The 25309-nt window shown below is 37.0% G+C and overlaps 1 protein-coding gene and 1 pseudogene across 3 annotated transcripts in view; one reads left to right on the plus strand and one right to left on the minus strand.

The window, feature by feature from the left end:
* The window catches only part of NETO2 (neuropilin and tolloid like 2), a 71031-nt gene extending 57193 nt beyond the window's left edge, over window positions 1-13838 (plus strand). For all 3 annotated transcript variants that reach the window (XM_043437080.1, XM_043437081.1, XM_043437082.1), the window contains exons 8-9: window positions 8034-8147; window positions 9443-13838. In XM_043437080.1, the coding sequence (XP_043293015.1) occupies window positions 8034-8147; window positions 9443-10023 (695 nt within the window). In that variant the 3' untranslated portion in view covers window positions 10024-13838. The remainder of the gene's footprint in view (window positions 1-8033; window positions 8148-9442) is intronic.
* Window positions 1262-2555, minus strand: LOC122421211 (annotated as a pseudogene).
* Window positions 13839-25309: the final 11471 nt, after the last annotated feature.

The following is a 25309-nucleotide window of genomic DNA, read 5'->3' on the forward strand; positions in this document are numbered from 1 at the left end:
TTGTCCCTCATTTCCATCATTACAGTCTCTTGTGCTTAGTTGATTTTTTTTTTTTTGCTTAGTTGATTTTTGTAGTGACACATTTGCATTTCCTTCTGTGTATATTCTTTAGACATCTTCCTTGTAATTACAATATATTCTTTAGACATCTTCCTTCTGATTACAATGGAGATTTTGTCTTTTTTCTGATTGCTAAAGTCTTTAAAAGTGTCTTTACTATTTTATGAGCATGTGGGAACTTTTTCACATTAAAGGATGTTGTAGTTCATGTGTAGACACACTGACCCAGCTTATAAGTGGAGAAACTTTGAGAACAGATTTTAGGTTCTTGCCTTGAAAACTTGATGTGTGTGTGTGTTAGTTGCTCAGTCATGTCCAACTCTTTGTGACCCCATGGGCTGTAACCCACAAGGCTTCTCTATCCATGGAATTCACCAGGTAAGAATACTGGAGTGGGTTGCCATTCCCTTCTCCAAGGGATCTTCCTGACCCAGGAATCCAACCCAGGTCTCCTAGACTGCAGGTAGACTCTTTACCATCTGAGCCACCAGGAAAACTCTTGTTAATTCCGATGAACAAATCCTCACAAGGCAAAATGGTTCTGTTGTTTTGGGATCTCCTATAAAACTATAAGTGACTTATCAGTAGTTCCTAATAATTATTTTGTTCACTTTGCTTATTATAAGTGTAGATCATATTGCATTAGCTTTGACAAAAAACTGCTTTCACATCATCATGTTTTTGACTTGGTTTTTTTTTTTAGCACTAATTAAATATTTTATTGAATAAATATAATACCAAAGAAAATGCATTCAAATGCTAAAAAAAAAAATCAATTTTAAAGGCCTTTCTATTCAGGCTAATGACAAACACAATAAAGGCAGATATGCTAGCTTAACATAATTGGCTGATTTCATACAGCACTTAAATCTTTTAGTCCACAAGTATATTGTTAAATGATAGAGAACATCTAATACAACCATTTATACAGAACTAGGAAATAAATTTCTGAGCAAGAAAGATTTTACAGAGCCCATCTTTTATACCCACCCCAACAGTCTAACTCTAAAGAGGATAAAGCCAATGACTTTCCTCAAGAGCTCCTGACTAATGTTGCTTTGCTATCAAAATCTGTATTTCTGATCTGTTATGAGCACTGAGACAAGATTCAAATATTCCCAAAGAAAGAAGCACAATGCATATTGTGATTGCCTATTCAGCAACAGCAAGCACTGCATTCAGAACTGTCTCATCCCAGGAATTAAATAAGGTCGGCCACATTCACTGGCATTTCCTCTGCTGTAGTATTGTACAAAGTATCAGTGTCACGAAGAATCCTCTTGTCTTCTTCAGTAACAAAGTTTATAGCCACACCTTTCCTCCCAAATCGACCCCCTCTGCCAATTCTGTGAATACAGTTTTCACAATTGGTAGGTAGATCATAGTTTATAACCAATGACACCTGTTGCACATCAATTCCATGAGCCAACAAGTCAGTAGTGATCAGAACACGGCTTGACCCTGATCGAAATTCCCTCATGATAACATCTCTTTCTTTCTGGTCCATGTCACCATGCAGGGCAGAAACTGTGAAGTCCCTGGCATGCATTTTCTGTCAGCCAGTTGACCTTGCGCCTTGTATTGAGAAAAATAACAGCCTGTGTAATTGTCAGTGTCTCGTACAAGTCACAAAGTGTATCCAACTTCCATTCCTCTCTTTCAACATTAATATAAAACTGTTTGATTCCTTAAAGGGTCAATTCTTCCTTTTTCACCAAAATTCGAATTGGATCTCTCAGGAATTTTTTGGTCACTTCCAACACATCCGTTGGCATTGTGGCAGAAAGCAACACCACCTGAATACTAGTATTTAATTTTTGGAAAATCTCGTAGATTTGATCCTTAAACCCTCAGCTTAGCGTTTCATCTGCTTCACCCAAAATGAACATTTTGATCCATTTTGGAGAGAGAGATCTTCTGTTGAACATATCAAACACTCTTCCTGGTGTTCCAACAACAATATGTGGTGCTGCAGCCTGCAGCTTTTGCATTTCATTTCGAACATTTGTTCCACCAACACAGGCATTGTGGAACATGGTAGAACAAGTTGCTCCCGTGTAATCTCCAAGTGCCAGAATTACCTTTTGGATCTTTAATACATGGAATAATAGCTCTCTGCTGAATAGCTGATGGCTTCTCAAGACCATAAGCATAGATGCCCCGAAGAAGAGACTCCTTTAAGTTCATATCATCAAGGTTACCAACAATCTCATTCCAGTTGCTCTCGATAACACCATTGGGGTCCATTCCCTCTGGGCCACCATGTTCTCTGCTGTTATAATCTGCAGAGCCACCAGACATGATCCGAAGAACTGCTCAGTGCCGGACTGAAAAGCTGACTTGGTTTTGAATGGCCCTTAACTTTAATCTACATTTAGGCCGGACTGATTAGCCTGTTTAATGGGTTGCTTTCCTCACAGTCGTCATCTGAATGAAGAAAGCCGGCATATAAAAATTCACCCAAACTTCCTGGATATAATTACATGTATATGTTCACATTATATATATTTTTAAAAATAAGTGGCATATCTTATCTGTTGTCCTTATGAGACAAAGATATTTTGTATCCTGACTGATGAATATGGTATAATGGTAACCTATATAATTTCTGCAACTTCAAAATTAATACATATTTCAGTACACTAGTAAGATATTATCAGGTATTTTTCTTGAGAAATGTGGGAATTGATAATTTTACCCTTTAGTTATAATTTCAAGGTATTATTACTCCCTGGATTATGTATTAAAATCATGTTGTATGTGACCATATACAGGCTTTGCTGAGCTCTTCTAAGATCTTTTTGAACTGCCAGATGGTCATTTGGATTATGAAGTTAATTTAGCCAACCAGCCTTCTTACCTTCCTTCCATTCATTTATTTAATTTTTACTATATGAAGTGTTTGCTATGAAGAAACAGAAATGGATGATACAATCCCTGTCCTAAAGGATCTTACAGTCACTTAAGTGAAGTGACATATATGCAAATGAAGTAAATACAGAATTGACTACGACAAAGACCCATTTCAGACAGAAAACAAAGTGCTTTCTTAATTAAATATCCCAAGTTACTTCTAGTGGGCAACATTGTTTATGGAGCAAGTAGTCCTTGCAGAAAGGTGCTTTGAGTTTATCCTTGAGGGTAGGTTGATTTTTACAAGGTAGAAATGTTAAGTGAGGTGGTTATCTTCAAACAGTGTTGCTGTAATGGAAAAGGTGTAGAACCAGAGCTGATTTGGGCCACAGGAATTAGTGGGAGAGAACAGAGAGAAATGAACCAGGAAGGATGGAGCTAGAGCTCGAAGACCTTTAAACTAAAGGCTGAAGTTAGACTTCATGTTACAGGCATTGGGGAGTTTTGAAGGATGTTATTCCAAAAAAAGAGCTATGCTTTTATTGGGGCATGGAGGCTATTTAGGAGGTTACTTCCATAGTTGAGGTGGGAAACGAGGAAGATCTGAATCAAAGACGTAACAATGAGTTGAAAGAAGAGTTGCGGAGACACACTCCACAAGGGTGCAGAGTGACAAGAGAGTGACTGACTCAGAAGTACTTAAAATCTGGGGCCTCACGACTTGGAAAATGAAAATTGAACAGATAAAAGGAAGAAATGTTGAGTTATTTTGAGCGTGGTGAATTCTTCAAGCAGTGGGGAAGTCAAGAGTTCAGCGGGGTGGTGTTTGCCACAAGTAGACTGCGCTGTTGCTTCTTTTTGACCTAGAGATAGAACCTCAGTTTGTTTCTAAAAATTGTTTTATTCTGAAAACTTCTCAAGCTTGAAAAATAAAAAACAAGGCAACAAAGGTTGTTTCATTGTTTCAAGTAACTAGCAGTCAGCACTTGATACAAGGATGTAGTTGGCAGGAAAAGCTTTCAGCCTTCTCACTCTCCCCTCAGCACCTTGCTCCCCTCATCTGCGCCCATGCCGTCCAGCACAGGGGCCACCAGCCACGTGTGCCGGTGAACACGTGTCCTGCAGCCAGTCTACGCCGAAAGGTGCTGCAATTACAGAAACATATACCAGGTTTCAAAGACTTGGTAAAATAAAGAATGTAAAATAGTTCTTAGTGTCTTATATTGATTGATTACATGTTAAAATGATAGCATTTTGGATATTGTTTCAGGTTTCCACAGCACCACCCATATGTTAGGTGATTTCTATGACCAGCATATATTCATTTTAATAGCTAAGATTATTACAGTGAAAGGGAAAAGACTGTCTTTTTGGAGAAATCCTTGCACAGGGATGATGCTCACCCCTCCCAGGAGGGGCACCCTGAACATGTTCATTTCTCCAGCAACCAAAAAATATAGTCACCTGTTCAATGTTTCTGCCCAGAAAAGCCGACTTTAGAGATTCAGCACCCAAGGTTTTTACTGGGGACTGTTCACATAGGTGCACTCTGCCTTGAATATACCAAAATTCTCGACTCACAGAAGGAAACCAGTTGTTAATATTTGGCATAAATGATATTAACACAAACTCTATGCACCGTGAACTACCCTTGTCAGTCAGGGAATGGAGGAAAGCCAAGTTTCCAGATGCCAGCTAAGGGCCACCCTGCACACAGACCCTTCTGAAGGTAGCAGCCGTGATCCTGCTGTATTAACTTTCTGTAGAAATACATTAGGTTAAATAAACTATCAGTGGCTTCCCTGATGGCTCAGAGGTAAAGAATACACCTGCTAATGCAGGATCCACAGGTTCCATCCCTGGGTCAGGAAGATTTCCCTGGAGAAGGAAATGGCAACCCACTCCAGTGTTCTTGCCTAGGAAATCACCAGGACAGAGGAGCCTGGCTGGCTATAGTCCATGGGATCACAGGAGAGTCAGATATGATTTAAAGACCAAATTAAGTCTTTAACAGTCAGTAGAATCAATTCCACCTGTCTCTTTTTAAAGACTAACATGGCTACTAGTTCTTATTCTTGACTCACATTCTATTTATTTTGGGTAGCAGTTGTCTAAATCTTATATGTAAAGTTCTTCTATAATGTGTTTTAGTTATTTTCTCTGTAAAACTAATGATTTCTCTTTAATACAGATCTAATAAGTAAACAGGTGACAAACCTCCTTCAAGTGATATCTTTATACTAATCATTAAAGTTCAGACTAATTGAAGGCTATGATAGGCTTGACTCCATATCCCAAATGTAGCTTTATTACCCGAGAACAAAAAGTACCCCTCCAAAAACATGTGTGTGATCAAAATAAAGAATTTTGTGAACTTTTATAAAACAAAAGTTTCAACTTAAAAATGTCTACCTGATGAGCACATTTGAGAGCTTCAGTATACTTTCACATGCTTGTCATTAATTCACATTGTTAACTCTCATTTGTTCTTCTCCAAACTGTTGTTTAGTCACTAAGTTGTATCTGACCTTTTGCCACCCCATGGACCGCAGCACGCCAGGCTTCCCTGTCCTTCACCATCTCCTGGAGTTTGCTCAAACTCATGTCCATTGAGTCAGTGATGCCATCCAACCATCTCATCCTCTGTTGCCCCGTTTTTCTCCTGCCCTCTATCTTTCCCAGCATCAAGGATCTTTTCCAGTGTATCGGCTCTTTGCATCAGATGGCCAAAGTATTAGAGCTTCAGCATCAGTCCTTTCAATGAATATTCAGGATTGATTTCTTTTAGAATTGACTGGTTTGATTTCCTTGAGGTTTGATTTCCTTGTATTTCCTCTAAACTGTTAATGATTTATAATTACTATGAATCCATCCATGAAAATATTTCACAGGAGATTTATATAAATGCATTAATTCTGCATAAGAGGTCCACTTCCTATCTACTCATTGATTGTAGACTGCAAATGTGACTAAAATAGTACTTGGCCAAAGTGCATAATACAGAATAGCAACCAGGATATGTTTGACTTCTTCCCAAGCACTGAGTACTAATATATACCTTACTCTTTAAGGAAGGGAATGGTTTTAGGAACATAATTTCCAGGACTAAAACTGTGAAAGCAGCAGAAGATATTTTTGTTAGAATAAATCCATAATGTGATTTTCAGTGACATATTGCCCTACAGGGCCCCTGCAGGCTTAGTTGAAGGACAGAACTATCTCTCAGCAGCATTGCCACATCTCATCAGAAGTAGAGGGAAGCTAAAGTGATAACCCCCTCCCCTCTGCTGCACCTTGACCCAGTAGTCAGTAAAGGGGAAAGGAGAAAGCCCTCAGGCTGTAAGCAGAGAGCAGTTCATAACTGGCAGTGTTTTTGCTGTTATCTTTGTCCTTTATTTATGTAATTCAGCCATTTTATATAGTTTAGAATTGAAGCATGTCATTAGCAACCCGTGTCAATAACTGATACTTTCATTCTTATTATGAACAGTTATGCTTGTCCACTGAAAATCCATAAAGCTTAATACATTTGTGATTTTAAATATAACTTGCATTCCTACAAAATGAAAGCTGACAGTATCATTGCTTGCGCTGCTTTCTAATTGCTTTAAATAGTGTGGAGAGCAGTTATAAAGAACTCTATGATTAAAAAAAAAAAAAAAGGCGTACTTTCCACTCACTATTCAATCAGTAAGAAACACTGAGCAGAAAACCTGGCTTTCTGCCACTTTTGAAGCTGAGAAGGGCCATCAAGGTCCTGTCACATAGTGTCCTGTTGATAAACTATAAGAACTAATAATAGTTTGACTCAGAAAATCGGGTACAATGCTGTTTATAACTTCACTCCCCTTGTCTTGAAAACAGCTTCCTTGTATCCCCACTTGTAAACTGGATGAAATAGGTAAAATAAGAGCTCAACATGTAATATGATCTAGTATATAATAGAATTGTGGTATGATAATTAAACAACAGAAAACTCCAGTTTTTATAAATGAGGAATTTAAAAATACTATATACTCTCTAGGGCATCTGTTATATGTCCTAGAGACATATAATAAATGTTATATGTGATACAGTTTTATGACATATATGATACAACAGAAGTGGGTACACCTGCTAATTTTGTACTTGAATAAAATACCACCATACATCTTCATTGGCTTTTCTGTCCATCTAACAGCTTATTTCTATATCTAATACTCATTTTCCTTGTGATAAGCTTTGAGACCATTAAGGAGTTTTAAAGAATTATACCAAATGTGAAATTCAATGGCATATATTCTATGTGTCTACTGCTTAAAGACTTTTTAAAAATTCCAAAGAGTGCTTTTTTATTTTGTCTGTGGTCATCCATTCTTCCTTCAACAGACATTTGGGTTGCTTTCACCTTTTGGCTCCTATGCGTTATATTGCTGCAGTGAACAGCAAATATCTATTTGAGTCTCTGCCTTCAGTTCTTAAGAATACATACCTAGAAGTGGAATTGCTGGAGCTTATGGTAATCTATACAAACTTTTGAGAACTATTTACCATTTGCCACACTAGTTACCACAGCAGCTGCACCATTTTACATTCCTACCAGCAAAGCACAAGGGCTCAGTGTCTCCATGTCTTCACTAATATTTTCTTTTACATTTTGAAAAAAAATGTTCTGTGTACTAGTTTCATAAGACCTGTATCAAATATGGCTGACCCCTGAGAAACAGGAGTTTGAACTGTGCAGGTCCACTTAACACACGACTTTTTCAGTAGGAAACACTGCGGTAACACGTTCCATGATTGGTTCAGAGGGGCCGCCCGTGGGACTTGAGCATCTGCACATTTTGGTGTTGGCCACAGGTCCTGGAACCAGTGCCCCACAGATACCGAGGGATGACCATGTATTCATACTGTTATTACACTAAAAGCAATCTTTTGGTGCCCAACCTTGGTAAAAGTTTACATGAGTCAGCATCAGAGAATATAGGCCTTTGTCTTATTGTTTGTGCAGTACAGAGTATATTCACAGAAAAGCCTTTGAGATAGGATACTGACTTTGTAACAGCAAAGGTAAAATAGATCAGGATGTTACAATCTGTTTGCTTTCTCTTCTTAGCAACAAAGTTTTCTTTTTCCTACAGCTCCCTGCACAGGCAGCACTTTCTTTTGCCACAGCAACATGTGCATCAATAATTCTTTAGTCTGTAATGGGATTCAAAACTGTGCATACCCTTGGGATGAAAATCATTGTAAAGGTGAGTCTGCTGGTGAAGGCCAGCCCTTAGAGGTGTGGCCATTGCCTTTCACTAAGAAGAAAATCTCTTTTTCTACAACTATACTTGGCATAACTGCTTTGGCAGAATGAAGACATGTAAAATAAATGTTCTCCTTAATGAATCACAGACCTTTGGGATGTGGTAAAACTGAATATTATTCTCAACAAAAGCAATTTTTATAGACTATATTTTTTACCTTAAAGTTGTCTATGAGTTTGTCATGGTCGTTTATATCGTAAAGATACCTTATTGTCATAATAATGTAGATTATAACCTAAAGTATTCTTATTTTTAAAATTAAATGGAAATACTATTTAGTAAAAATCAACTGATGGATTCAGTCTTACAGTGTTAAACAGACTCCTTATAAGGACTGTGTTTTTTATTCCGTGAATTTCCTATGCTATGTATCAGTGTATACTCCCTGAAAGAGAGATATGCCTTGTGGTAATGCTGGTTATCAAATCACTGTTTGAGTACTACAGTTTATCTCCCTTTTATCCTCCCAAGAGTTCAATAAATATCTTAACTATGGAAAGTTAATGTATGATATTGCTGTCGTAAGTACTTGAGAGGAAGTATTTTCAGGTAACCATTGAAAAACAGTGGACCATGGTTGTCAACATATCTGAGTGGGTCAGTGAAATCATTTTTCTTCTCCTTGCTTATGGCCATCAGTAGGAATACTATGGGTTAACTCAAATCTACCATAGAGCAGAAAGCTAAACTTGATAGAACAAGAGTATTTTGTTTTGACGTTTTCTGTATTCATGTATTACTTTGATTTGCAGACTGCATGTGCTCACGTGTTATTGCTGTTGTTTAGTCATGTCTGATTCCTTGCGACCCTGTGGACTTTGGCCCACCAGGCTCCTCTGTCCATGGGATTCTCCAGGCAAGAAAACTGGAGTGGGTTGTCACTTCCTTCTCCAGGGGATCTTCCTGACCCAGAGATCAAACCTGTGTCTCCTGCATGGGCAGGCGGATTGTGTACCACTGAGCCACCAGGAAGCCCATGTACTCACAGACCTTCTGAGTAAAGAACCAAGTCCTTTTGCTTTTCCTGTAGTCTGTCTAGCTGCCTTATGATTGGTTAGTTTAACCGGAAGTCATGCTAGTTTCATTTTGTTTAAAAACCTAATAATTTTAAATTACATTTTCTGTGTTGTATTTGACCCAGGTGTTCTGCTCTACCTAAAAATATTTTACCAATTTGTGACAGGGATCATGAATGAATTTTAAAAGTCTTATTGTTTTTCTTCCTCTTTCTGCAGAAAAGAAAAAAGCAGGAGTGTTTGAACAAATCACTAAAACTCACGGAACAATTATTGGCATTACGTCAGGGATTGTCTTGGTCCTTCTCATTATTTCTATTTTAGTACAAGTGAAACAGCCTCGAAAAAAGGTCATGGCTTGCAAAACTGCCTTTAATAAAACTGGGTTTCAAGAAGTATTTGATCCTCCTCATTATGAACTGTTTTCCCTGAGAGACAAAGAGATGTCCACCGACCTGGCCGACCTGTCAGAGGAACTGGACAGCTACCAGAAGACGCGGCGCGCCTCGACTGCGTCGCGCTGCATCCACGACCACCACTGTGGGTCGCAGGCACCCAGCGTCAAACAAAGCAGGACCAACCTCAGTTCCGTGGAACTTCCTTTCCGAAATGATTTTGCACAACCACAGCCAATGAAAACATTTAATAGCACCTTCAAAAAGAGTAGCTACACTTTCAAGCAGGCACATGAGTGCCCTGAACAGGCCCTAGAAGACCGAGTAATGGAGGAGATTCCCTGTGAAATTTATGTCAGGGGGCGAGAAGATTCTGCACAAGCATCCATATCCATCGATTTTTAATCTTCTGCTGAAGGTGACATTAATTATTCAGTATGTACGTATGCGGCCTACAGAGCATCCATATTGTTTTCAACAGCCAACCCTTTTCTCCTGTCAGAACTAGAAAGACCTTCATCTCCCCTTAACGTAATGGTGAAGTTTTTATTATCTCAGGCAGTCTATATGTTAACCCAACCAAGGAACTTAGCCCATGCAGTAAAAAACAAAAAACAAGCGTCTATTACTCAGTGTCCTACAAACAAAGCGCCAGTTACATAGCATCTGGAGAGGGGAGGGTGGTGTTGCGCCAGGCCCAGCTGCCTGCTGGTGTTAGCAGCAGGAAGACTGTTCTTGATTGATACAGCTCTGTCAAAATTTTGATCCCACAATAAGTTTAAACATAAGATTTTTCTTCACATTCTTTTTACTTTTTCTTTTCTCTAAATTTAATTTGTTTTAGAAGCCGGTAATGTTGCCATTTCAGTTTCTTATATAAATGGTTAATGTTTCACATGTATTTCAGTATAGGCATTTGTTCTAGAATTTGTCAAAATATAACTAGTTACTGTGGTAAGTGCCAGTTAAGACACAGAATTATGTTTCATCCGTCTGTTTCTTGAGTAATTTCCATACTGCTGCCTTTTAATTACTGGATCCTTAACCTTTATTTTCTGTGACATGGTTTAGCACCTTTAAGTCATATTTTGTTTTGGTTATATTATATTAGAAAGTTTCATAATCCTGGGATATATGCACCATTGCCAGTTACGATTAAAAACTTAATTAAAATTTTTTGAAATTTCCCAGGTTTTATCACATTCAGTGATAGCCCATTTTTTCCTGTGAGTCATTTAATTCATTTTGGGGGCGGCCTATCATATTTATTTCCAGTGTTACTCATTACTAGATTTGTGTTTCCTATTTTTATAAAAAGGCTATTTCACTACCTTTGTATTGGTTTGTCCTATAGCATATGGTAACCAAGGTTGTATGAGAGTTAAAGGAAAATGCCTAAGAAACTGTATAAGCCTTTAGATTGCTTCTTACTTGGGACAATACATTTTTCTAGTTCTTACCAAGAATAACAATTTTCACTTTTTTTTAAACTGCACTTTGACCTTATTTTTCTTATGGTATATAAACAATAATTTATAAACATGATATTAAAAAATCATTGTGTTTTTTTAGACTTTTGATATTATTTGATACTGTACAAACTTTATTAAATCAAGGTTAAAAACCTCCACGACAGATTTCTTTTCAGTGTTCACAGTAGCGGCTTTGTATACAAATATGCTGTGATGGAACTGTACACTATAATTTATTGTAAAAATCTTGGAAATGTGTACATAAGCTTTTGTTTCCTCTTGTTATTGCATTTAGTTTATGATAAATTTTTCACTGGTATCTTGATCTAAATCACTACACAAATCTGATAATTAAAATATACATTGTTACATGATTCTTCAATCATATTATTTATGGCACTGAGATTTAAGATCTTAAAATATATGTGGAAAGGAACCCACTTATTGAATTATGACTAATACAGGCATGACATTTAAAAGATAAATTCTCATGTTTGATATTTTTTGTAGTTAAATTTTCCATGAAATGAGAAATTAAAGTTTCACTGGAGTTCATTGACTTTTTAAAAAATCACATCTTTACATTTTCTCAGATTAATGAAAACTGTGACCTTAAATATGACATATATATATATATATAAAATACTCCTTCAAAATGCTTATTATATCACATTTTTTAAGAAGTACACACTGTCTCAGAAGATGGGAAAAAGCTTACACATAGTATTGTCTTAAGGTTTTTTAAAACTCAGTATAATTTCCAATTTTAAGAATACAACTTGGGAAGGTAAAAAGACTTAATGAATGTAGTATTCAGTGAACTAATGAACTAGAGCCAGATTAGATAGCTAAATTCTTTCAGTAGTTATGTTGAATAGGCATTTTAGTAGATAACATGCCAGACAACATTTAGTAAATTCTTAATATAATAATAACTGTGATCTCTTTCTTAGTGAAAGGGAGATTATCATATTTCCTATGTAAAATTCTATTCATTAAGAAAACAAATGCATCTTTAACATCTATAGTAGTAAATCATACAATATGCTTAAGTAGCACTTGTAACTATTTTTATTTTTGAAATTTGTGTCCTACTCTCTCTTAAAAGGGCATGAAGAGGCCTACAAAATACAAAGCCGTTAAGGAAGACATTTAACTTTAAAACAGCACAAAAATACATGGTTTCAGGCCACTAAGCAAGTAAAGCTTGGACAAAAAGATTGTTTCTAAATTTTCCTGCTCCTAAAACAGTTGAAATCTTCCTGTTTTTCATAGTAGAAAACGCAAACTTACCTGCAAGAGGCTAGTTTTCTCTTAACTAAAGACAGGAGGGTCTTAATATTGGATGACATTTCCTTGTAATTTAAAGAAAATGAAAAAGACACAGAGAGGCCTTAATGGTAAATACTAACCCAGTGAAGGCACATCTCAGTGTGGCCTAGAGACACTGGTTTCTCATCAGTTTACCTGCAGGGATAGAAGTAAAGAACCAGAGGATTAGTAACTACGCCAGCCTGAGATTGCCATATATTAGTCACTGAGCCGTGGGTGGCATTAGATTGCATTTATTTCTTAGTCAAACATTTGGCAGTATACAATATGAAGAGAAGATAATGGAACTTATAAATTTTAGGCATTATTACCAGAATAACGCTAATTGCTGTATATATAATCTTTCATCTTTGACATCAATGGAAAAACTTTGCAGATTGTTTGCTAATGTGAAAGCCATAAATTTTAGTAATTTAAGAAAAAATTTAGCCATCTTGTGCAAGTTATTACACCCTTCAGAGACAATAGGGTGCCCAGTGTTAAACACCGAACAGAAAAGGTGGATCTGGACGAGTGTGTGCCGCTCAGGAGCAGCACTAGCTTCACCCGCACAGAAGTGTCATCTGTTAGGCTGTTGATCCCAGATTTACCACAGGGTGTCAAGCCCCAGGTGCCCTCTGATTGCAGGAACCCTGCTAATCCCAGCGTCTGAAGCATGTAGGAATACAGTGTCATGTACCTCTTGTGAGGGGAAGTGTTTGACAGAAAGCAAAGGACTTTTCCATGTTGCAGTCACAAAAGAGATCAGAAACACTCCTTTGACTTGGACTTGTTAACAGCTTGTGTCAGTGTGTTTGTTACATTTCATATGATTATTAGGCATGAAAACAACCTCCTGAATGCCTGAACATTTTCATAATGGTGCTGTTGTCTGGTGAGGATGCTTCCTTGTTTCAGGAGCGTGTCAACTGATGAACAGGATAGGAAAAGCCTAGTTGTGATCATAGGAACAGTTCTCAATCCCAGCAGAGTATGCTTTCTTACAAAATGGTGTCTTACAGAATGATGTTCATGAACAGAAGGAACCTTGAAATTTGGGGTTTTTTTAAGATTCAAGAAAGATAATCTGCTCCAGTTTTATTGATGAGAATACTGAAGCCCAGAGAAAAGAAGGTAGTTCCCCACGTCTCAGAGCTCAGTAGGCACCATTCCCTGCTCTCTGCTGTCTCTCTGCTTTTGCTTGCTCTATGTTTTAAAAGCCGCTCCAAACAGCAGCCCAGATGTTTCTTGTAAGCTTGTCAGTTTTTCTGGTTTAAAATGTAATTTATTCTACATTTTTTTCAAAGCATTATATTTTACTTTTTTTTTTTTCTGTAATACTTTGTTATTCTACAATTTTGTTGCCATGATTTCTTGGCACCTGCAAATTCTGGAAGACAGTTACTCTTAATTCTTAATAAACAATGTTTGTTAACATTTTATGGCCTTGACACTAGACAGAAAGCTTTCACTGGTTTGCTTTTGTGATCTTTTCTGAATCTAAAGGAAACAGTGTATAATCCAGAAATTAAAACACGTGTGTGCTATTTGTTGAGTTTGGAGAATGGTTTTTTGAGTTGTGAGCTAAATGATATGACAGGTTGACCTTGGATGTCTTTTTTTAGCTTTCTGCAAAGTCGGTTGTCCATGTTTTCTATACCTCTACTAATAACAGACTCATAATTCTGAATTTGCTTTTTTTAAAGCAACTTTTCCTTGTATTTCTGTGATTGACTTAATGACTGCAAAAGCCCAAGAAACTAATGACTGGGGTGCATGTTTCGTATATGCTGTCTTGAGTATATTCTTCTGAGGCAATGATTTTTCTCTAAGAGGTGAACTTCCAGACCATATAAGACTTCTTATATGGATTAATATAGTGTTAACTTATTACTAGATTTGATACTTCACAGTAAAGAATTTGGTCCTTAAACTGGAAATAAAACTTGTACTTTGATTCCTTACTTGCCTCAATTTCCAAAATCTATAAAAGTGGCAAAGAATGCTAATTTCCTTCCCAGGAAAAGTTGGCATTTCCTATCCAGTCACGTCCAAGCTAATCATATTTATGATAAAAAATAAAATCATTACGTTTTCAAATGAATCTTCAAGTGAAGAACTGAAAAAGACTAATTTAGTCTTAGCTTGCCTGTAGGGTCCAGGCTGCTGCCTGCAATCACTGAAGTGGCCATGAGGTCTTTCGTAGTGCGGTAGGCCATCAGAACACGCTGTCTGTTGAGGTGCAGGGTTGGAGTGCATTGATCGTGGCCTCAGCTTAGTGAGGATGGGGGTGCAGGTCTTGTGAAAGGTGCACCCTGAGGAGAAAGCAAAGGAAGGCAAGAACTCTTGAGTTGTGCAGTCACACAGATCAAGGAGCAAAAGAAGAAGAAAAGAAGGGTAGTTATCACTGCAAACAGTTCCAGAGCAGTGTTAGTGTTATTTAGGATCAAGAAACAACTTTTATCTAAAAGTTGTCTCACCCTCCAAGCTTTGTCATACTCTGTAACATTGGGTGCCTGCAGGTCACTGAGCTGGTACATTCCTTATTGAAATATTTGGAGTACCTGCTGTTTGCTAGAAGGAATTTCCATCAAAAATCTAGGTATTGAACCATGCTTTTTCAAATCTTATTCAATGCTTCCATTGATGACTTCATCTAGGATTTGTATTATGCTTTGTATTAAGTAGTGTTTTAGAGAAGCAGTCACAAATTTTCGAACCCAAAAATAGTTTTGTCAGTCTGTTATGTGTAATGCCTCAAAAGACAATTTAGCTCCGAAAATGTGCACAAGTACTTACTGCAACTAACTCAAATATACGGCCTCTGCCTTTCACATTCATTGTCTGAAAGCAACCTTGCATTCCTTGCATTCTCAGGTTTTAGTATTAAAAAAAAAAAAAACCTCGTGATAGGAGACTTCGAAGTGGCTCCCATCAATCCTTGCCTCCCAGTGTTTACAATCCTGTATCATCCCCTATCATTGAACATGAGCTGGACCTAGTGACCTGCTTCTAATGAATAGAATATGGCAAGAGTGACATGTCTCTTCCGAGATTAGGTGACAGAAAGACCGTCTTCTGTCTTGCTTGCCCACTATTTCTGTCATGCTTTCCTGCTCTGATGAAAGCCAGTTGCCATGTTCTGAGATGCTCCATGGAGAGGTCCATGTGACAGGAAACCGGGGTTTCCTGGCAACAGCAGAGTCCCCCAGTCTAAGCACATGCAAAGAACTGAATCCTGCCAGCAACATGTGTTGGGTCAGGAAGGGGCTCCTCCCCTCACTGGAGGCTTGAGATGACCACAGACAACACTTCGATTATAGCTTGTGTGGGACCTTGATCCACACCCAAATTACTCAGAAACCAGAGATAAATAAGTCTTGTATTAAGCTGCGAAACTTAGAGGTAATTTGTTAGGCAGCCATAGATAATACGAAGCTGGAAAAGACAGTGGCGGTTCCCAATTTTCACTCCTGGGGTAAAAGTATTGATGAAATCTAACATGATGTTTTAGGTTTGTGGAAGAACTATCAGTGCAGTGGGCACATCTTAAACCTGGCATCATGGAATGAGGAGAACTGGTCTTCCTCTTGCATGAGTACAAGTCAGCCATTTTAGCCTCCCAACCACCAATAAAAACACTTAGATCCATTCCCTCTCAAGTATGGCAGAAGATACTGCAATTTGATTCTGCATTTGAGATGTAAACAAAATTACATTAAACCCTAAATCTTGAATAGTGTCCCTTTAGATCGCTCATCAAGTCTCCTTGGAGTAAGGTGAACCTATCTTAAAATGAATAAAGGATAAAATTCTATTCCAAGTCTATATAGTAGTCCCATAATTTAATCAAAATCTTTCATATTCCGAATCATATTAACACTCAGTTTCCTAGACTGCAGTTAGTATCATTAGCCCACTTGCAAATGTGATCCTTGTGAAAACTGACGAAGAAAAAAGCAGTGGAGCCCCACCTTTGAAAAAAAGTTTGAGGGGACTGCTCTAAGAAATAACAAACCTTTCATGTCCAGAGCCACCCTACACCCAAACTGAGAAATGTAACCAAAACATTTCTATACAGAGATTTTTCTGTTGTGATGAAAAATAAACTGATTTCCTGGAAGAGAATACTTTTTTTTTTTTTTTTTTTGCACTCTGGTCAAATGATCGAAAGACCAGACCAACTCCACAAAGTTTGTTTTCTGAAATTGTTTTTACATCTTGCTGACAGCCAGCCACAGCCACCTGCTACAAAGATAAAATTGTATCTTTTATTGTATCTGTGTGTAAATATTTCCTTTGAATTGGAAGCTGCTATTGCCATTGCTTCCCTGGTGGCTCAAATGGTAAAGCGTCTGCCTACAATGCGGGAGACCCAGGTTCAATCCCTGGGTTGGGAAGATCTCCTGGAGAAGGAAATGGCAACCCACTCCAGTATTCTTGCCTGGAAAATCCCATGGACAGAGGAACTTGGTAGGCTACAGAGGAACCTGGTAGGCTACAGTCCATGGGACCCAAAGAGTTGGACACAACTGAGCAACTTCACTTTCACTTTCTTTGCTGATTTTGTTTTGCCCAGTGGGTAGAATTATGTCCTAAATCCTTTTCTAATGTGAATGTGTCAGACCTTAGCCTCCAGAAATAGGGTAGTACCTGTTGCTTTGGAAGCTTGACATTTTACCCTGATCTCTGCAGGAAAGGCACCAAATGAATCTAGTCTTCCCATCTGCCATTCTTAATTGCTAGGTGGCAGACAGTGACTATGCTGCTTGAAGTTTTATGGCTTTTTCTGCATGATTGGGAGAACGGCCTGTCTTTCTGCTAGGAGCCTGTGGTTTAAAGTAAGCTACCACACACACGCGGTCCAAAACTCTCCTCTCCTGCGATAGCTCCCTCCTTTCACGAGGATACAGTGTTCAGTTTTGTCTTCCCATTACCCACAAATGCTCACAGATGTTTTAAGGAAATACTACAACACCAAAGGTTCTCTAAAGAAACTCCCAAAGTTTGTCCATGAAAATGAGGGAACTTCTCTGATTGGTGCAGATCAGTGCTAGGCTGAGAGGTGTACAGAGCAACTGCCTTTATCAAAAGCCGTGTCTTAAAGGATATGCCAGGGGATGCTTCTGTTTAATATCTTACAAATATGTAAATATATATTTTAATGTTTACATATATTTTACACACATGTAAATAAATATATATATATATATAGTTTGTCATGCAGCATATATCATGTGTCAGCCATGTCACACAACATGTGGTGTCCTAGTTCCCCAACCAGGGATTGAACCCACACCTCGTACATTGGAAGCACAGAGTCCCAACCACTGGACCGCCACTAACATCACAATACTTCTGTTTCAGGCTGACACTTTCACCTCTCCACCCTAGAAAAACAGCTCATTTCTCTTCCTCTCATCAGATAAGCAAAGGAAGTGATTGCACACTTTTTAATTACAGGCATACATAAACCTACAATTCTAGAGCATTGATTTGTTGGACCGTAATCTACATGCTGAACTGCATTTGGCAGCATGCCAGATGTGTAAAGTTGGAATTTAATGACAACATTTCAGTAGGAGCCCCAGAATTTTGTACAATACCACTGTCGAATACTAATGTAACAGTAGCAAGAAAAGGAGTAGAGAAACAGCTTCTTTCTCAAGTTACCTTTTTTTTTTTTCTCTTTCTTGGATATGGAGAAACTGAAAGCAATTAACTATTTCATGGAAACTTCATCTCATAAAGAAACTCCAGTCAAAAGCAAACCATGGTCATTGTTGCTATATTCATGGAACTTTATCAATCAACCAGAGGTAAGTTCACTTTTGACACTTTAAAACATTAATTATACTGCCTACTTATGAATTTTTTTCCTGAAAAAGTTATCAAGCAATTTTACCTTCTGAAAATATAGATGTCAGAAGTATTGTGAATGACATCACCATGTGATCACATATCTGGTTCTCATGATTTTCAAATTGGAGTTCCTTTTCCTTTTAATTAGAAAGGAGAGTGATAAAATCTAATTTTGAAAAAATGACCTTTTTTATCCTGAAGAATGGGATTTCTCAAACTCAATACTGTTAACGTTTTGGGCCACATGAGCCTTCGTTACAGGGGGACCACTCTGTGTATTATAGTATGTTTAGCAATGTCCCTGACCTAGATTCCAACAACACCACCCCCATTTGTGACAAGGTATGGCCAAGTATCCCCTGGAAGGAGGAGTCAAAATCAACTCAGGTGAGAACTACTGCTATAAAGAGACTGGAGGGCTTTTAAAAAAATAACTAAAAGCTGTTGAATTCTATGTTGAATACTTCAACTACTCAGCCATAAAAAAGAATGAAATTTTGCCATTTGCAATGATATGGATGAACCTATCAAACTCATCATTGGTATGGAAGGTATGATGCTTAGTGAAATAAGTCAGAAAAAGACAAGTACTCTATGTTATCACTTATATGTGGAATCTAAAAAATAAAACTGCTCAATATAACAAAACAGAAACATGCTCCCAGATATAGAGAACAAACTAGTGGTTTCCAGTGGGGAGAGGGATAGGGAAGGGGCATAACAGGTAAGGGATGAAGAGGTACAAACTACTATGTATAAAGTAAGCTACAAGCATATGTTGTACAGTACAGGGAATATAGCCAATATTTTATAATAACTTTAAGTGGAGTACAAAATTAAAAACTTTGAATCACTTTGTTGTACACGTGAAAGTAATATAATATTGTAAATCAACTATGTTTCGATTAAGAAAACGAAATATTTCAGATTTATGAAAAGATATAAATAGTGAGCACCTACATACCCAGAACACTGCTTAACCCCCCCACCCTGTTTCATTTCCTTCCTTCCTACTTCATCCCCCAGAGGTCCTGAACTGGGTATTTATGCATACTGTGTATGTATTATACATATACTATGTATATGTTAATTAGAAGTTACATACTCAGGGGACTTCCCTGGTGGTCCTGTGGTTAGGACTCCACACTGCCAATGCAGGGGCTGCAGGTTTGATCCCTGGTTGGGAACTAAGATCCCACATGCTGCACAAAACGGCACAGCCAAAGAAAAATAAATAGTTGTAGCTTAGTTGCTCAGTCATGTCTGACTCTTTGTGATCCCATGGACAGTAGCCCACCAGGCTCCTCTGTTTATGAGATTCTCCAGGCAAGAATACTGGAGTGAGTAGCCATTCACCTTTCCATGGGAATCTTTCAAACCCAGGGATCGAACCTGGGTCTCCTGCATTGAAGGCAAGTTCTTTACCATCTGAGCCTCCAGAGAAAGTGGTGAAATAAATAGCTAGGTAAATATTTAATAATAAAAGCTTCCTGTTCTGGTCACTTCTTCAGTTCTTCATTGTCTTGTGAAGAATCTAATAACATTTTTTTTTCTTAAAAAAGAAGTTATATATTCTATTTCTCATTTTTGTGGTTGACATTCACACTTTCTCACGTCTACATAAGTCTAAAATTATATTTCTACTGTCTTTCTGAAAAGAACAAGAATCTTCCTTATCCCCATCACTCCTTTTCCATATTGCATGTTATTTTATTTCTGTGTTGTTTTTTATATCTCCAAAAAAATGGCCCATAGTGACCATTTTTTATAGTGAATAGACTTTCCTCCATGCCTGTTGATTCATTTGCTCTTCATATCTTCTTGCATCCCAGACCTTACTACTGGAATCACTTCCCTTCTGCTTTCCTTTGGAAGTTATTTACTGACACTCTGCTAGTAATCTGTCCAATTTTTACTTTTCTAAAAAAATCTACTTCTTCCTCATAATTTGTATAATTTATCTGGGTATAAAATTGATATTGACAGTAATTTTCTCTCAGTGTTTATTTTGTGAGTATCTGGCTTCCTTTCTAAATCTAAATTCCTTTATCTATCAGTATAACCTGTCTTTTCCCTCTTAAGTGAAGTGAAGTGAAAGTCACTAAGTCGTGTCCGACTCTTTGCAACCCCATGGACTATAGTAAGTCCGTGGAATTCTCCAGGCCAGAATACTGGAGTGGGTGGCCTTTCCCTTCTCCAGGGGATCTTCCCAACCCAGGGATCAAACCTAGGTCTCCCACATTGCAGGTGGGTCTTTACCTGCTGAACCAGAAGGGAAGCCCTTTCCCTCTTAACTGATTTTATAATATTCTCTACTATTTTACCATTCCACTGTGATGCATTATGTCTACATATGGATTCATTTTTGTATAATTCTTATGTGGGCTTCTTGAATCTGAACATATATGTTCTTATCATTTATAGAAAATTCTTTGTCTCTTAATCTCTTAGTATTTCCAGTTCTTCATATTTTCCATATGCTACGTATTCTATTTAGCCATATCTATCTTCTGTTTAACTCATGGTAGTTGGTTTTCTTGGGTTCCAATGAGTCCTTAACTTGAATGATTATATTGCTTATTTCTAGAAATTCTATTTAGTTCTTTTCTAAATGGACCAGTGCCTTTTATGGTATCTTTTTCTTTTCCTGTGTTTTTATTCTCTTTTCTCTTTTTAACAATTTTATACATTTTAACAATTTTATACTTCTTAACAATTATATACATATATGTATATATTTATACATATATATTTAAAATTTTATTTATTCCACAGTTCCGCTATCTAAATTTCTTGAGGGTTCTTGTTGTCTCCTTTGACTAATGCAAATAGTAGTTGGTTTGCTTGGGTGATTGTTAATTTTCTTTTTATTGTCAGTGCATCTATGAAAAGGCATTATATCTATAGGAATTTGATGAAGGCTGGTGTGAGGTATATTTCCTCCAAAAAAGATTTGCATTTTGCTTCTCTGAGATACTCCCAGAGTACTTTCAACCCAGGATAAATTTAGATTAATTTTAGAAAATATTGGGATTTTTAAAAAAATTATAAAATTCTTTTTTATTAAAGTATAATTTACATTCAATAAAAAGCATACAATTTGTGTCTAGTTGGATGAGTTTTCATAAATATATGCAACCATATAGACACCATTCCAATCAATATATAAAACCTTTTTATTAGGAATTTGCTGGTGGACCAGTGGTTAAGACGTGGGCTTTCACTGCCAAGGGCTTAAGTTTGATCCCTGGTTGGGGAACTAAGATATCGCAAGCCACTCGGTGTGGCCAGAAATAAATAAATAAAACCTTTGGTCTCATCCCAAAAGGTTCCCTTGAGCCCTGTCTCCTAACACCTACTAACATTGATTTACTTTGTCACCATAGTGTTGGTTCATATTTCCTAGAGTTTCATATAAATAGAATTATGTGTTAAGTATTCTTGTGTGTGTGAATTTTTTTAATTCAAAATAATACTATTCCCATTCATCTATGTTGTTGTATATATCATAGTGCATACTTTTTATTACTTAGTAGTATTCCAGAGTTGAATATGTCCCAATTCATTTATTCTTTTTTTGATGAACGTATTGATTTCAGGTTTTGGCCATTATGAAGAATGCCTCCATATACGTTCATGCACGAGTCTCTCTGTGGGTGTATATGTTCATATCTCAGTCAGTGTCAAAGAGAGCTTCCAAGACGGCACTAGTGGTGAAAACAAACCTGCCTGCCGGTGTAAGAGATGGGTTTCATCCCTGGGTCAGGAAGGTCCCCTGAAGAAGGGAATGGCAACCCACTCCAGTAGTCGTGCCTGGAGAATTCCACGGACAGAGCAGCCTGGCGGGCTACTGTCCATAGGGTTGCAAAGAGTCGGTCATGACTGAAGCAACTTAACACAGTCTCAAAGGATAGGATTGCTAGATCACATGTAAGTACACGTTGAACATTTAAAGAAATTGGCAAACTGTTTTCCCAAAATTGCTGCACCATTTTACAACCTCACCAACAATACATGAGTGTTCCCTCTGCTATACATGCACATGAACACTTATAATGATAGCCTTTTTAATTTTAGTCATGCTAGTGGGGATGACATCACATTGTTTTAATCTGTATTTCCTTAATGACAATTGATGTTTGCATCTTTACAAATACTTGCATATCTTCTTTAGTCAGCTTTTATATAAATATTTTGCCAATATTTTAATTAGTTTTATTATATGTAATATATGTATATATATATACCCACAAATATATCCCAAATATAAGTCCTAAGTCATTATAAAATTTTTCTGGATTTTATTCTTTTTTTCTATAAGTATCTTAAACAGAATATTTCATATTCTGTGTTCACAGATCCCATTATCTAAACTTCCAATTGATTGCTGCTGCTTAATAGAAATGCAGTGGATTTTTGTGTAGTAACTTTATAACAATCTTGCAAAACTCATCCTAGTGGTATTTTATAGATTCCTCTCGATTTTTTATGTTTACAAACATAACATCTGGGAGTAAAAGCAATTCTAGATCATGTCATTTTCTTTCTTTTTCTTGCCTTGTTACACTGACTAGGGACCATCAGTAAGATTGAAATAGAAATGGTGAGAGTGGATATCCTTTTAATGGTTTTCATCTTAGGAAGAAAGCATTCAGTCTTTCAGCATTTAACTTTATTTAGATATACATTTTTCATAGATGCTTTTTATCAAGTTGAGGAAATTCCTTTTATACCTAGTTTGCTATGAGATTTCATATGTATAGGTGTTGAATTTTATTAAGTACTTTCTCAACATCTACTGAGATGATCATGTTTCTCCTCTTTTTATATGATGAATGACATTGCTTGATTTTTCAAATGTTAAACCAACCTTGCATTCCTGGGATACATTTACTTGGTTGCAATGTATTATACTTTGTACATACACCTAGGTTTAATTTCCAGTACTTGTTAAGAATTTTTTGCATCTGTATTTGTGAGGAATGTTTGTTTTAAGCCTCATGATATGAGTAATTTACTTTCTTCTGCATGTTCTAATTTTGCATAGAATTTGTATTACTTCATCCTTAAATGTTTAATAGAATTCACCAGTGGAGCCATCTAAGCCTGCCCGATGTTTTATTTGTTTAAAGACTTTTAGTGGGAAATTGATTTTTTTAAATTGAGATAAGGTTATTTAAGTTCCTGTTTCTTCCTGAGTCAGCTCTAGAAGTCAAGGAATCTGGGTACTTCATTTAGGTTGTTGATTTTATTGGCATAACATTTTCTTATTATTCTGTAAACATCTGTAGAATCTGCTGCGATGTCTCTTCCTTCCTTCTTGATAATAGTAATTTGCATCCTTTCTCCTTTGTTTTAATCAGTCCAGTTAAAGGGTTACAACTTTATTGATGTTTACCAAGCCCCAATCTTTGGTTTATTTTATTTTCTCTATTGTTTGTCCATTTTAAAATTTTATTGATTTCTATTTCTGTAGTCTTGTTTTCTTCTTTCTATTTAATTCGGGTTTATTTTGTTATCTTTCTATTTTCTTAAGGTGGAAGATTGAGATCATTGATTTTAGACTTTTCTGTTATTAGTGATGTTTCTACTACTGATTTCCAATTTAATTCTTCTGTGGTTAAAAAACACATCCAGTATGATCTCTGTCATTTTAATTTTTTCAAAACTCATTTTATGGCCCAGCAAGGTCTCTCTTGGTAAACATTTCATGTGAAATTTAAAGGGATATATATTCTGTAGTTGTGGGTATATTCTAAATCTTCAACGCAATCAGAAAAAGAGGCTGATTATATATACACCTATGTATAATGGTCTAAACAAATCATTCGATGGCTATAATCTTCATTACATCATTTAAGTCTCTACATATCTATTGCTTTTCAGTCAATTATTAAGGCTACCCACTCCAGTATTCTTGGGCTTGAATTCTCAAATTGTAACCTAAGACTTACCTATTTCACCATTCACTTCTGTCTGGTTTTGCTTCATGTATTTTGAAGTTGTCTTGTAAGTGCACTCATTTAAGATTGTCTTCTTGTTGAATTATTATAAAGCTATCCACTTTGTGCCTGACAACATAACCACTTTAGTCCTGTACATTGTAACCCTGACAATGTAGACCATTTACATTTAATGTAATTTTTTGTGGTTAGGTTTTAATTTACCATCTTGCTAGTTTACTGTGTGGCCCATCTGTCCCATATGCTCTTTATTATTTTTCTCTTTTCCTGATTTCAGTGGAAGTGAGAAATAGATTTAAGAGACTAGATCTGATAGACAGAGTCCTGATGAACTATGGATGGAGGTTCATGACATTGTACAAGAGACAGGGATCAAGACCATCCTCAAGAAAAAGAAATGCAAAAAATCAAAATAGCTGTCTGAGGAGGTCTTACAAATAGCTGTGAAAAGAAGAGAAGCAAAAAGCAAAGGAGCAAAGGAAAGATATACCCATTTGAATGCAGAGTTCTAAAGAATAGCAAGGAGAGATAAGAAAGCCTTCCTCAGCAATCAGTGCAAAGAAATAGAGGACAACAATAGAGATCTCTTCAAGAAAATTAGAAAAATAAATGACCCAATCAAAAAATGGGCCAAAGAACTAAACAGACATTTCTCCAAAGAAGACATACAGATGGCTAACAAACACATGAAAAGATGCTCAACATCACTCATTATCAGAGAAATGCAAATCAAAACCTCAATGAGGTACCATTACACGCCAGTCAGGATGGCTGCTATCCAAAAGTCTACAAGCAATAAATGCTGGAGAGGGTGTGGAGAAAAGGGAACCCTCTTACGCTGTTGGTGGGAATGCAAACTAGTACAGCCACTATGGAAAACAGTGTGGAGATTCCTTAAAAAACTGGAAATAGAACTGCCATATGACCCAGCAATACCACTTCTGGGCATACACACTGAGGAAACCAGATCTGAAAGAGACACGTGCACCCCAATGTTCATCGCAGCACTGTCTATAATAGCCAGGACATGGAAGCAACCTAGATGCCCATCAGCAGACGAATGGATAAGGAAGCTGTGGTACA

Source organism: Cervus canadensis, chromosome 18, assembly GCF_019320065.1.
Source record: "Cervus canadensis isolate Bull #8, Minnesota chromosome 18, ASM1932006v1, whole genome shotgun sequence".
Lineage (NCBI taxonomy): Eukaryota > Metazoa > Chordata > Mammalia > Artiodactyla > Cervidae > Cervus > Cervus canadensis.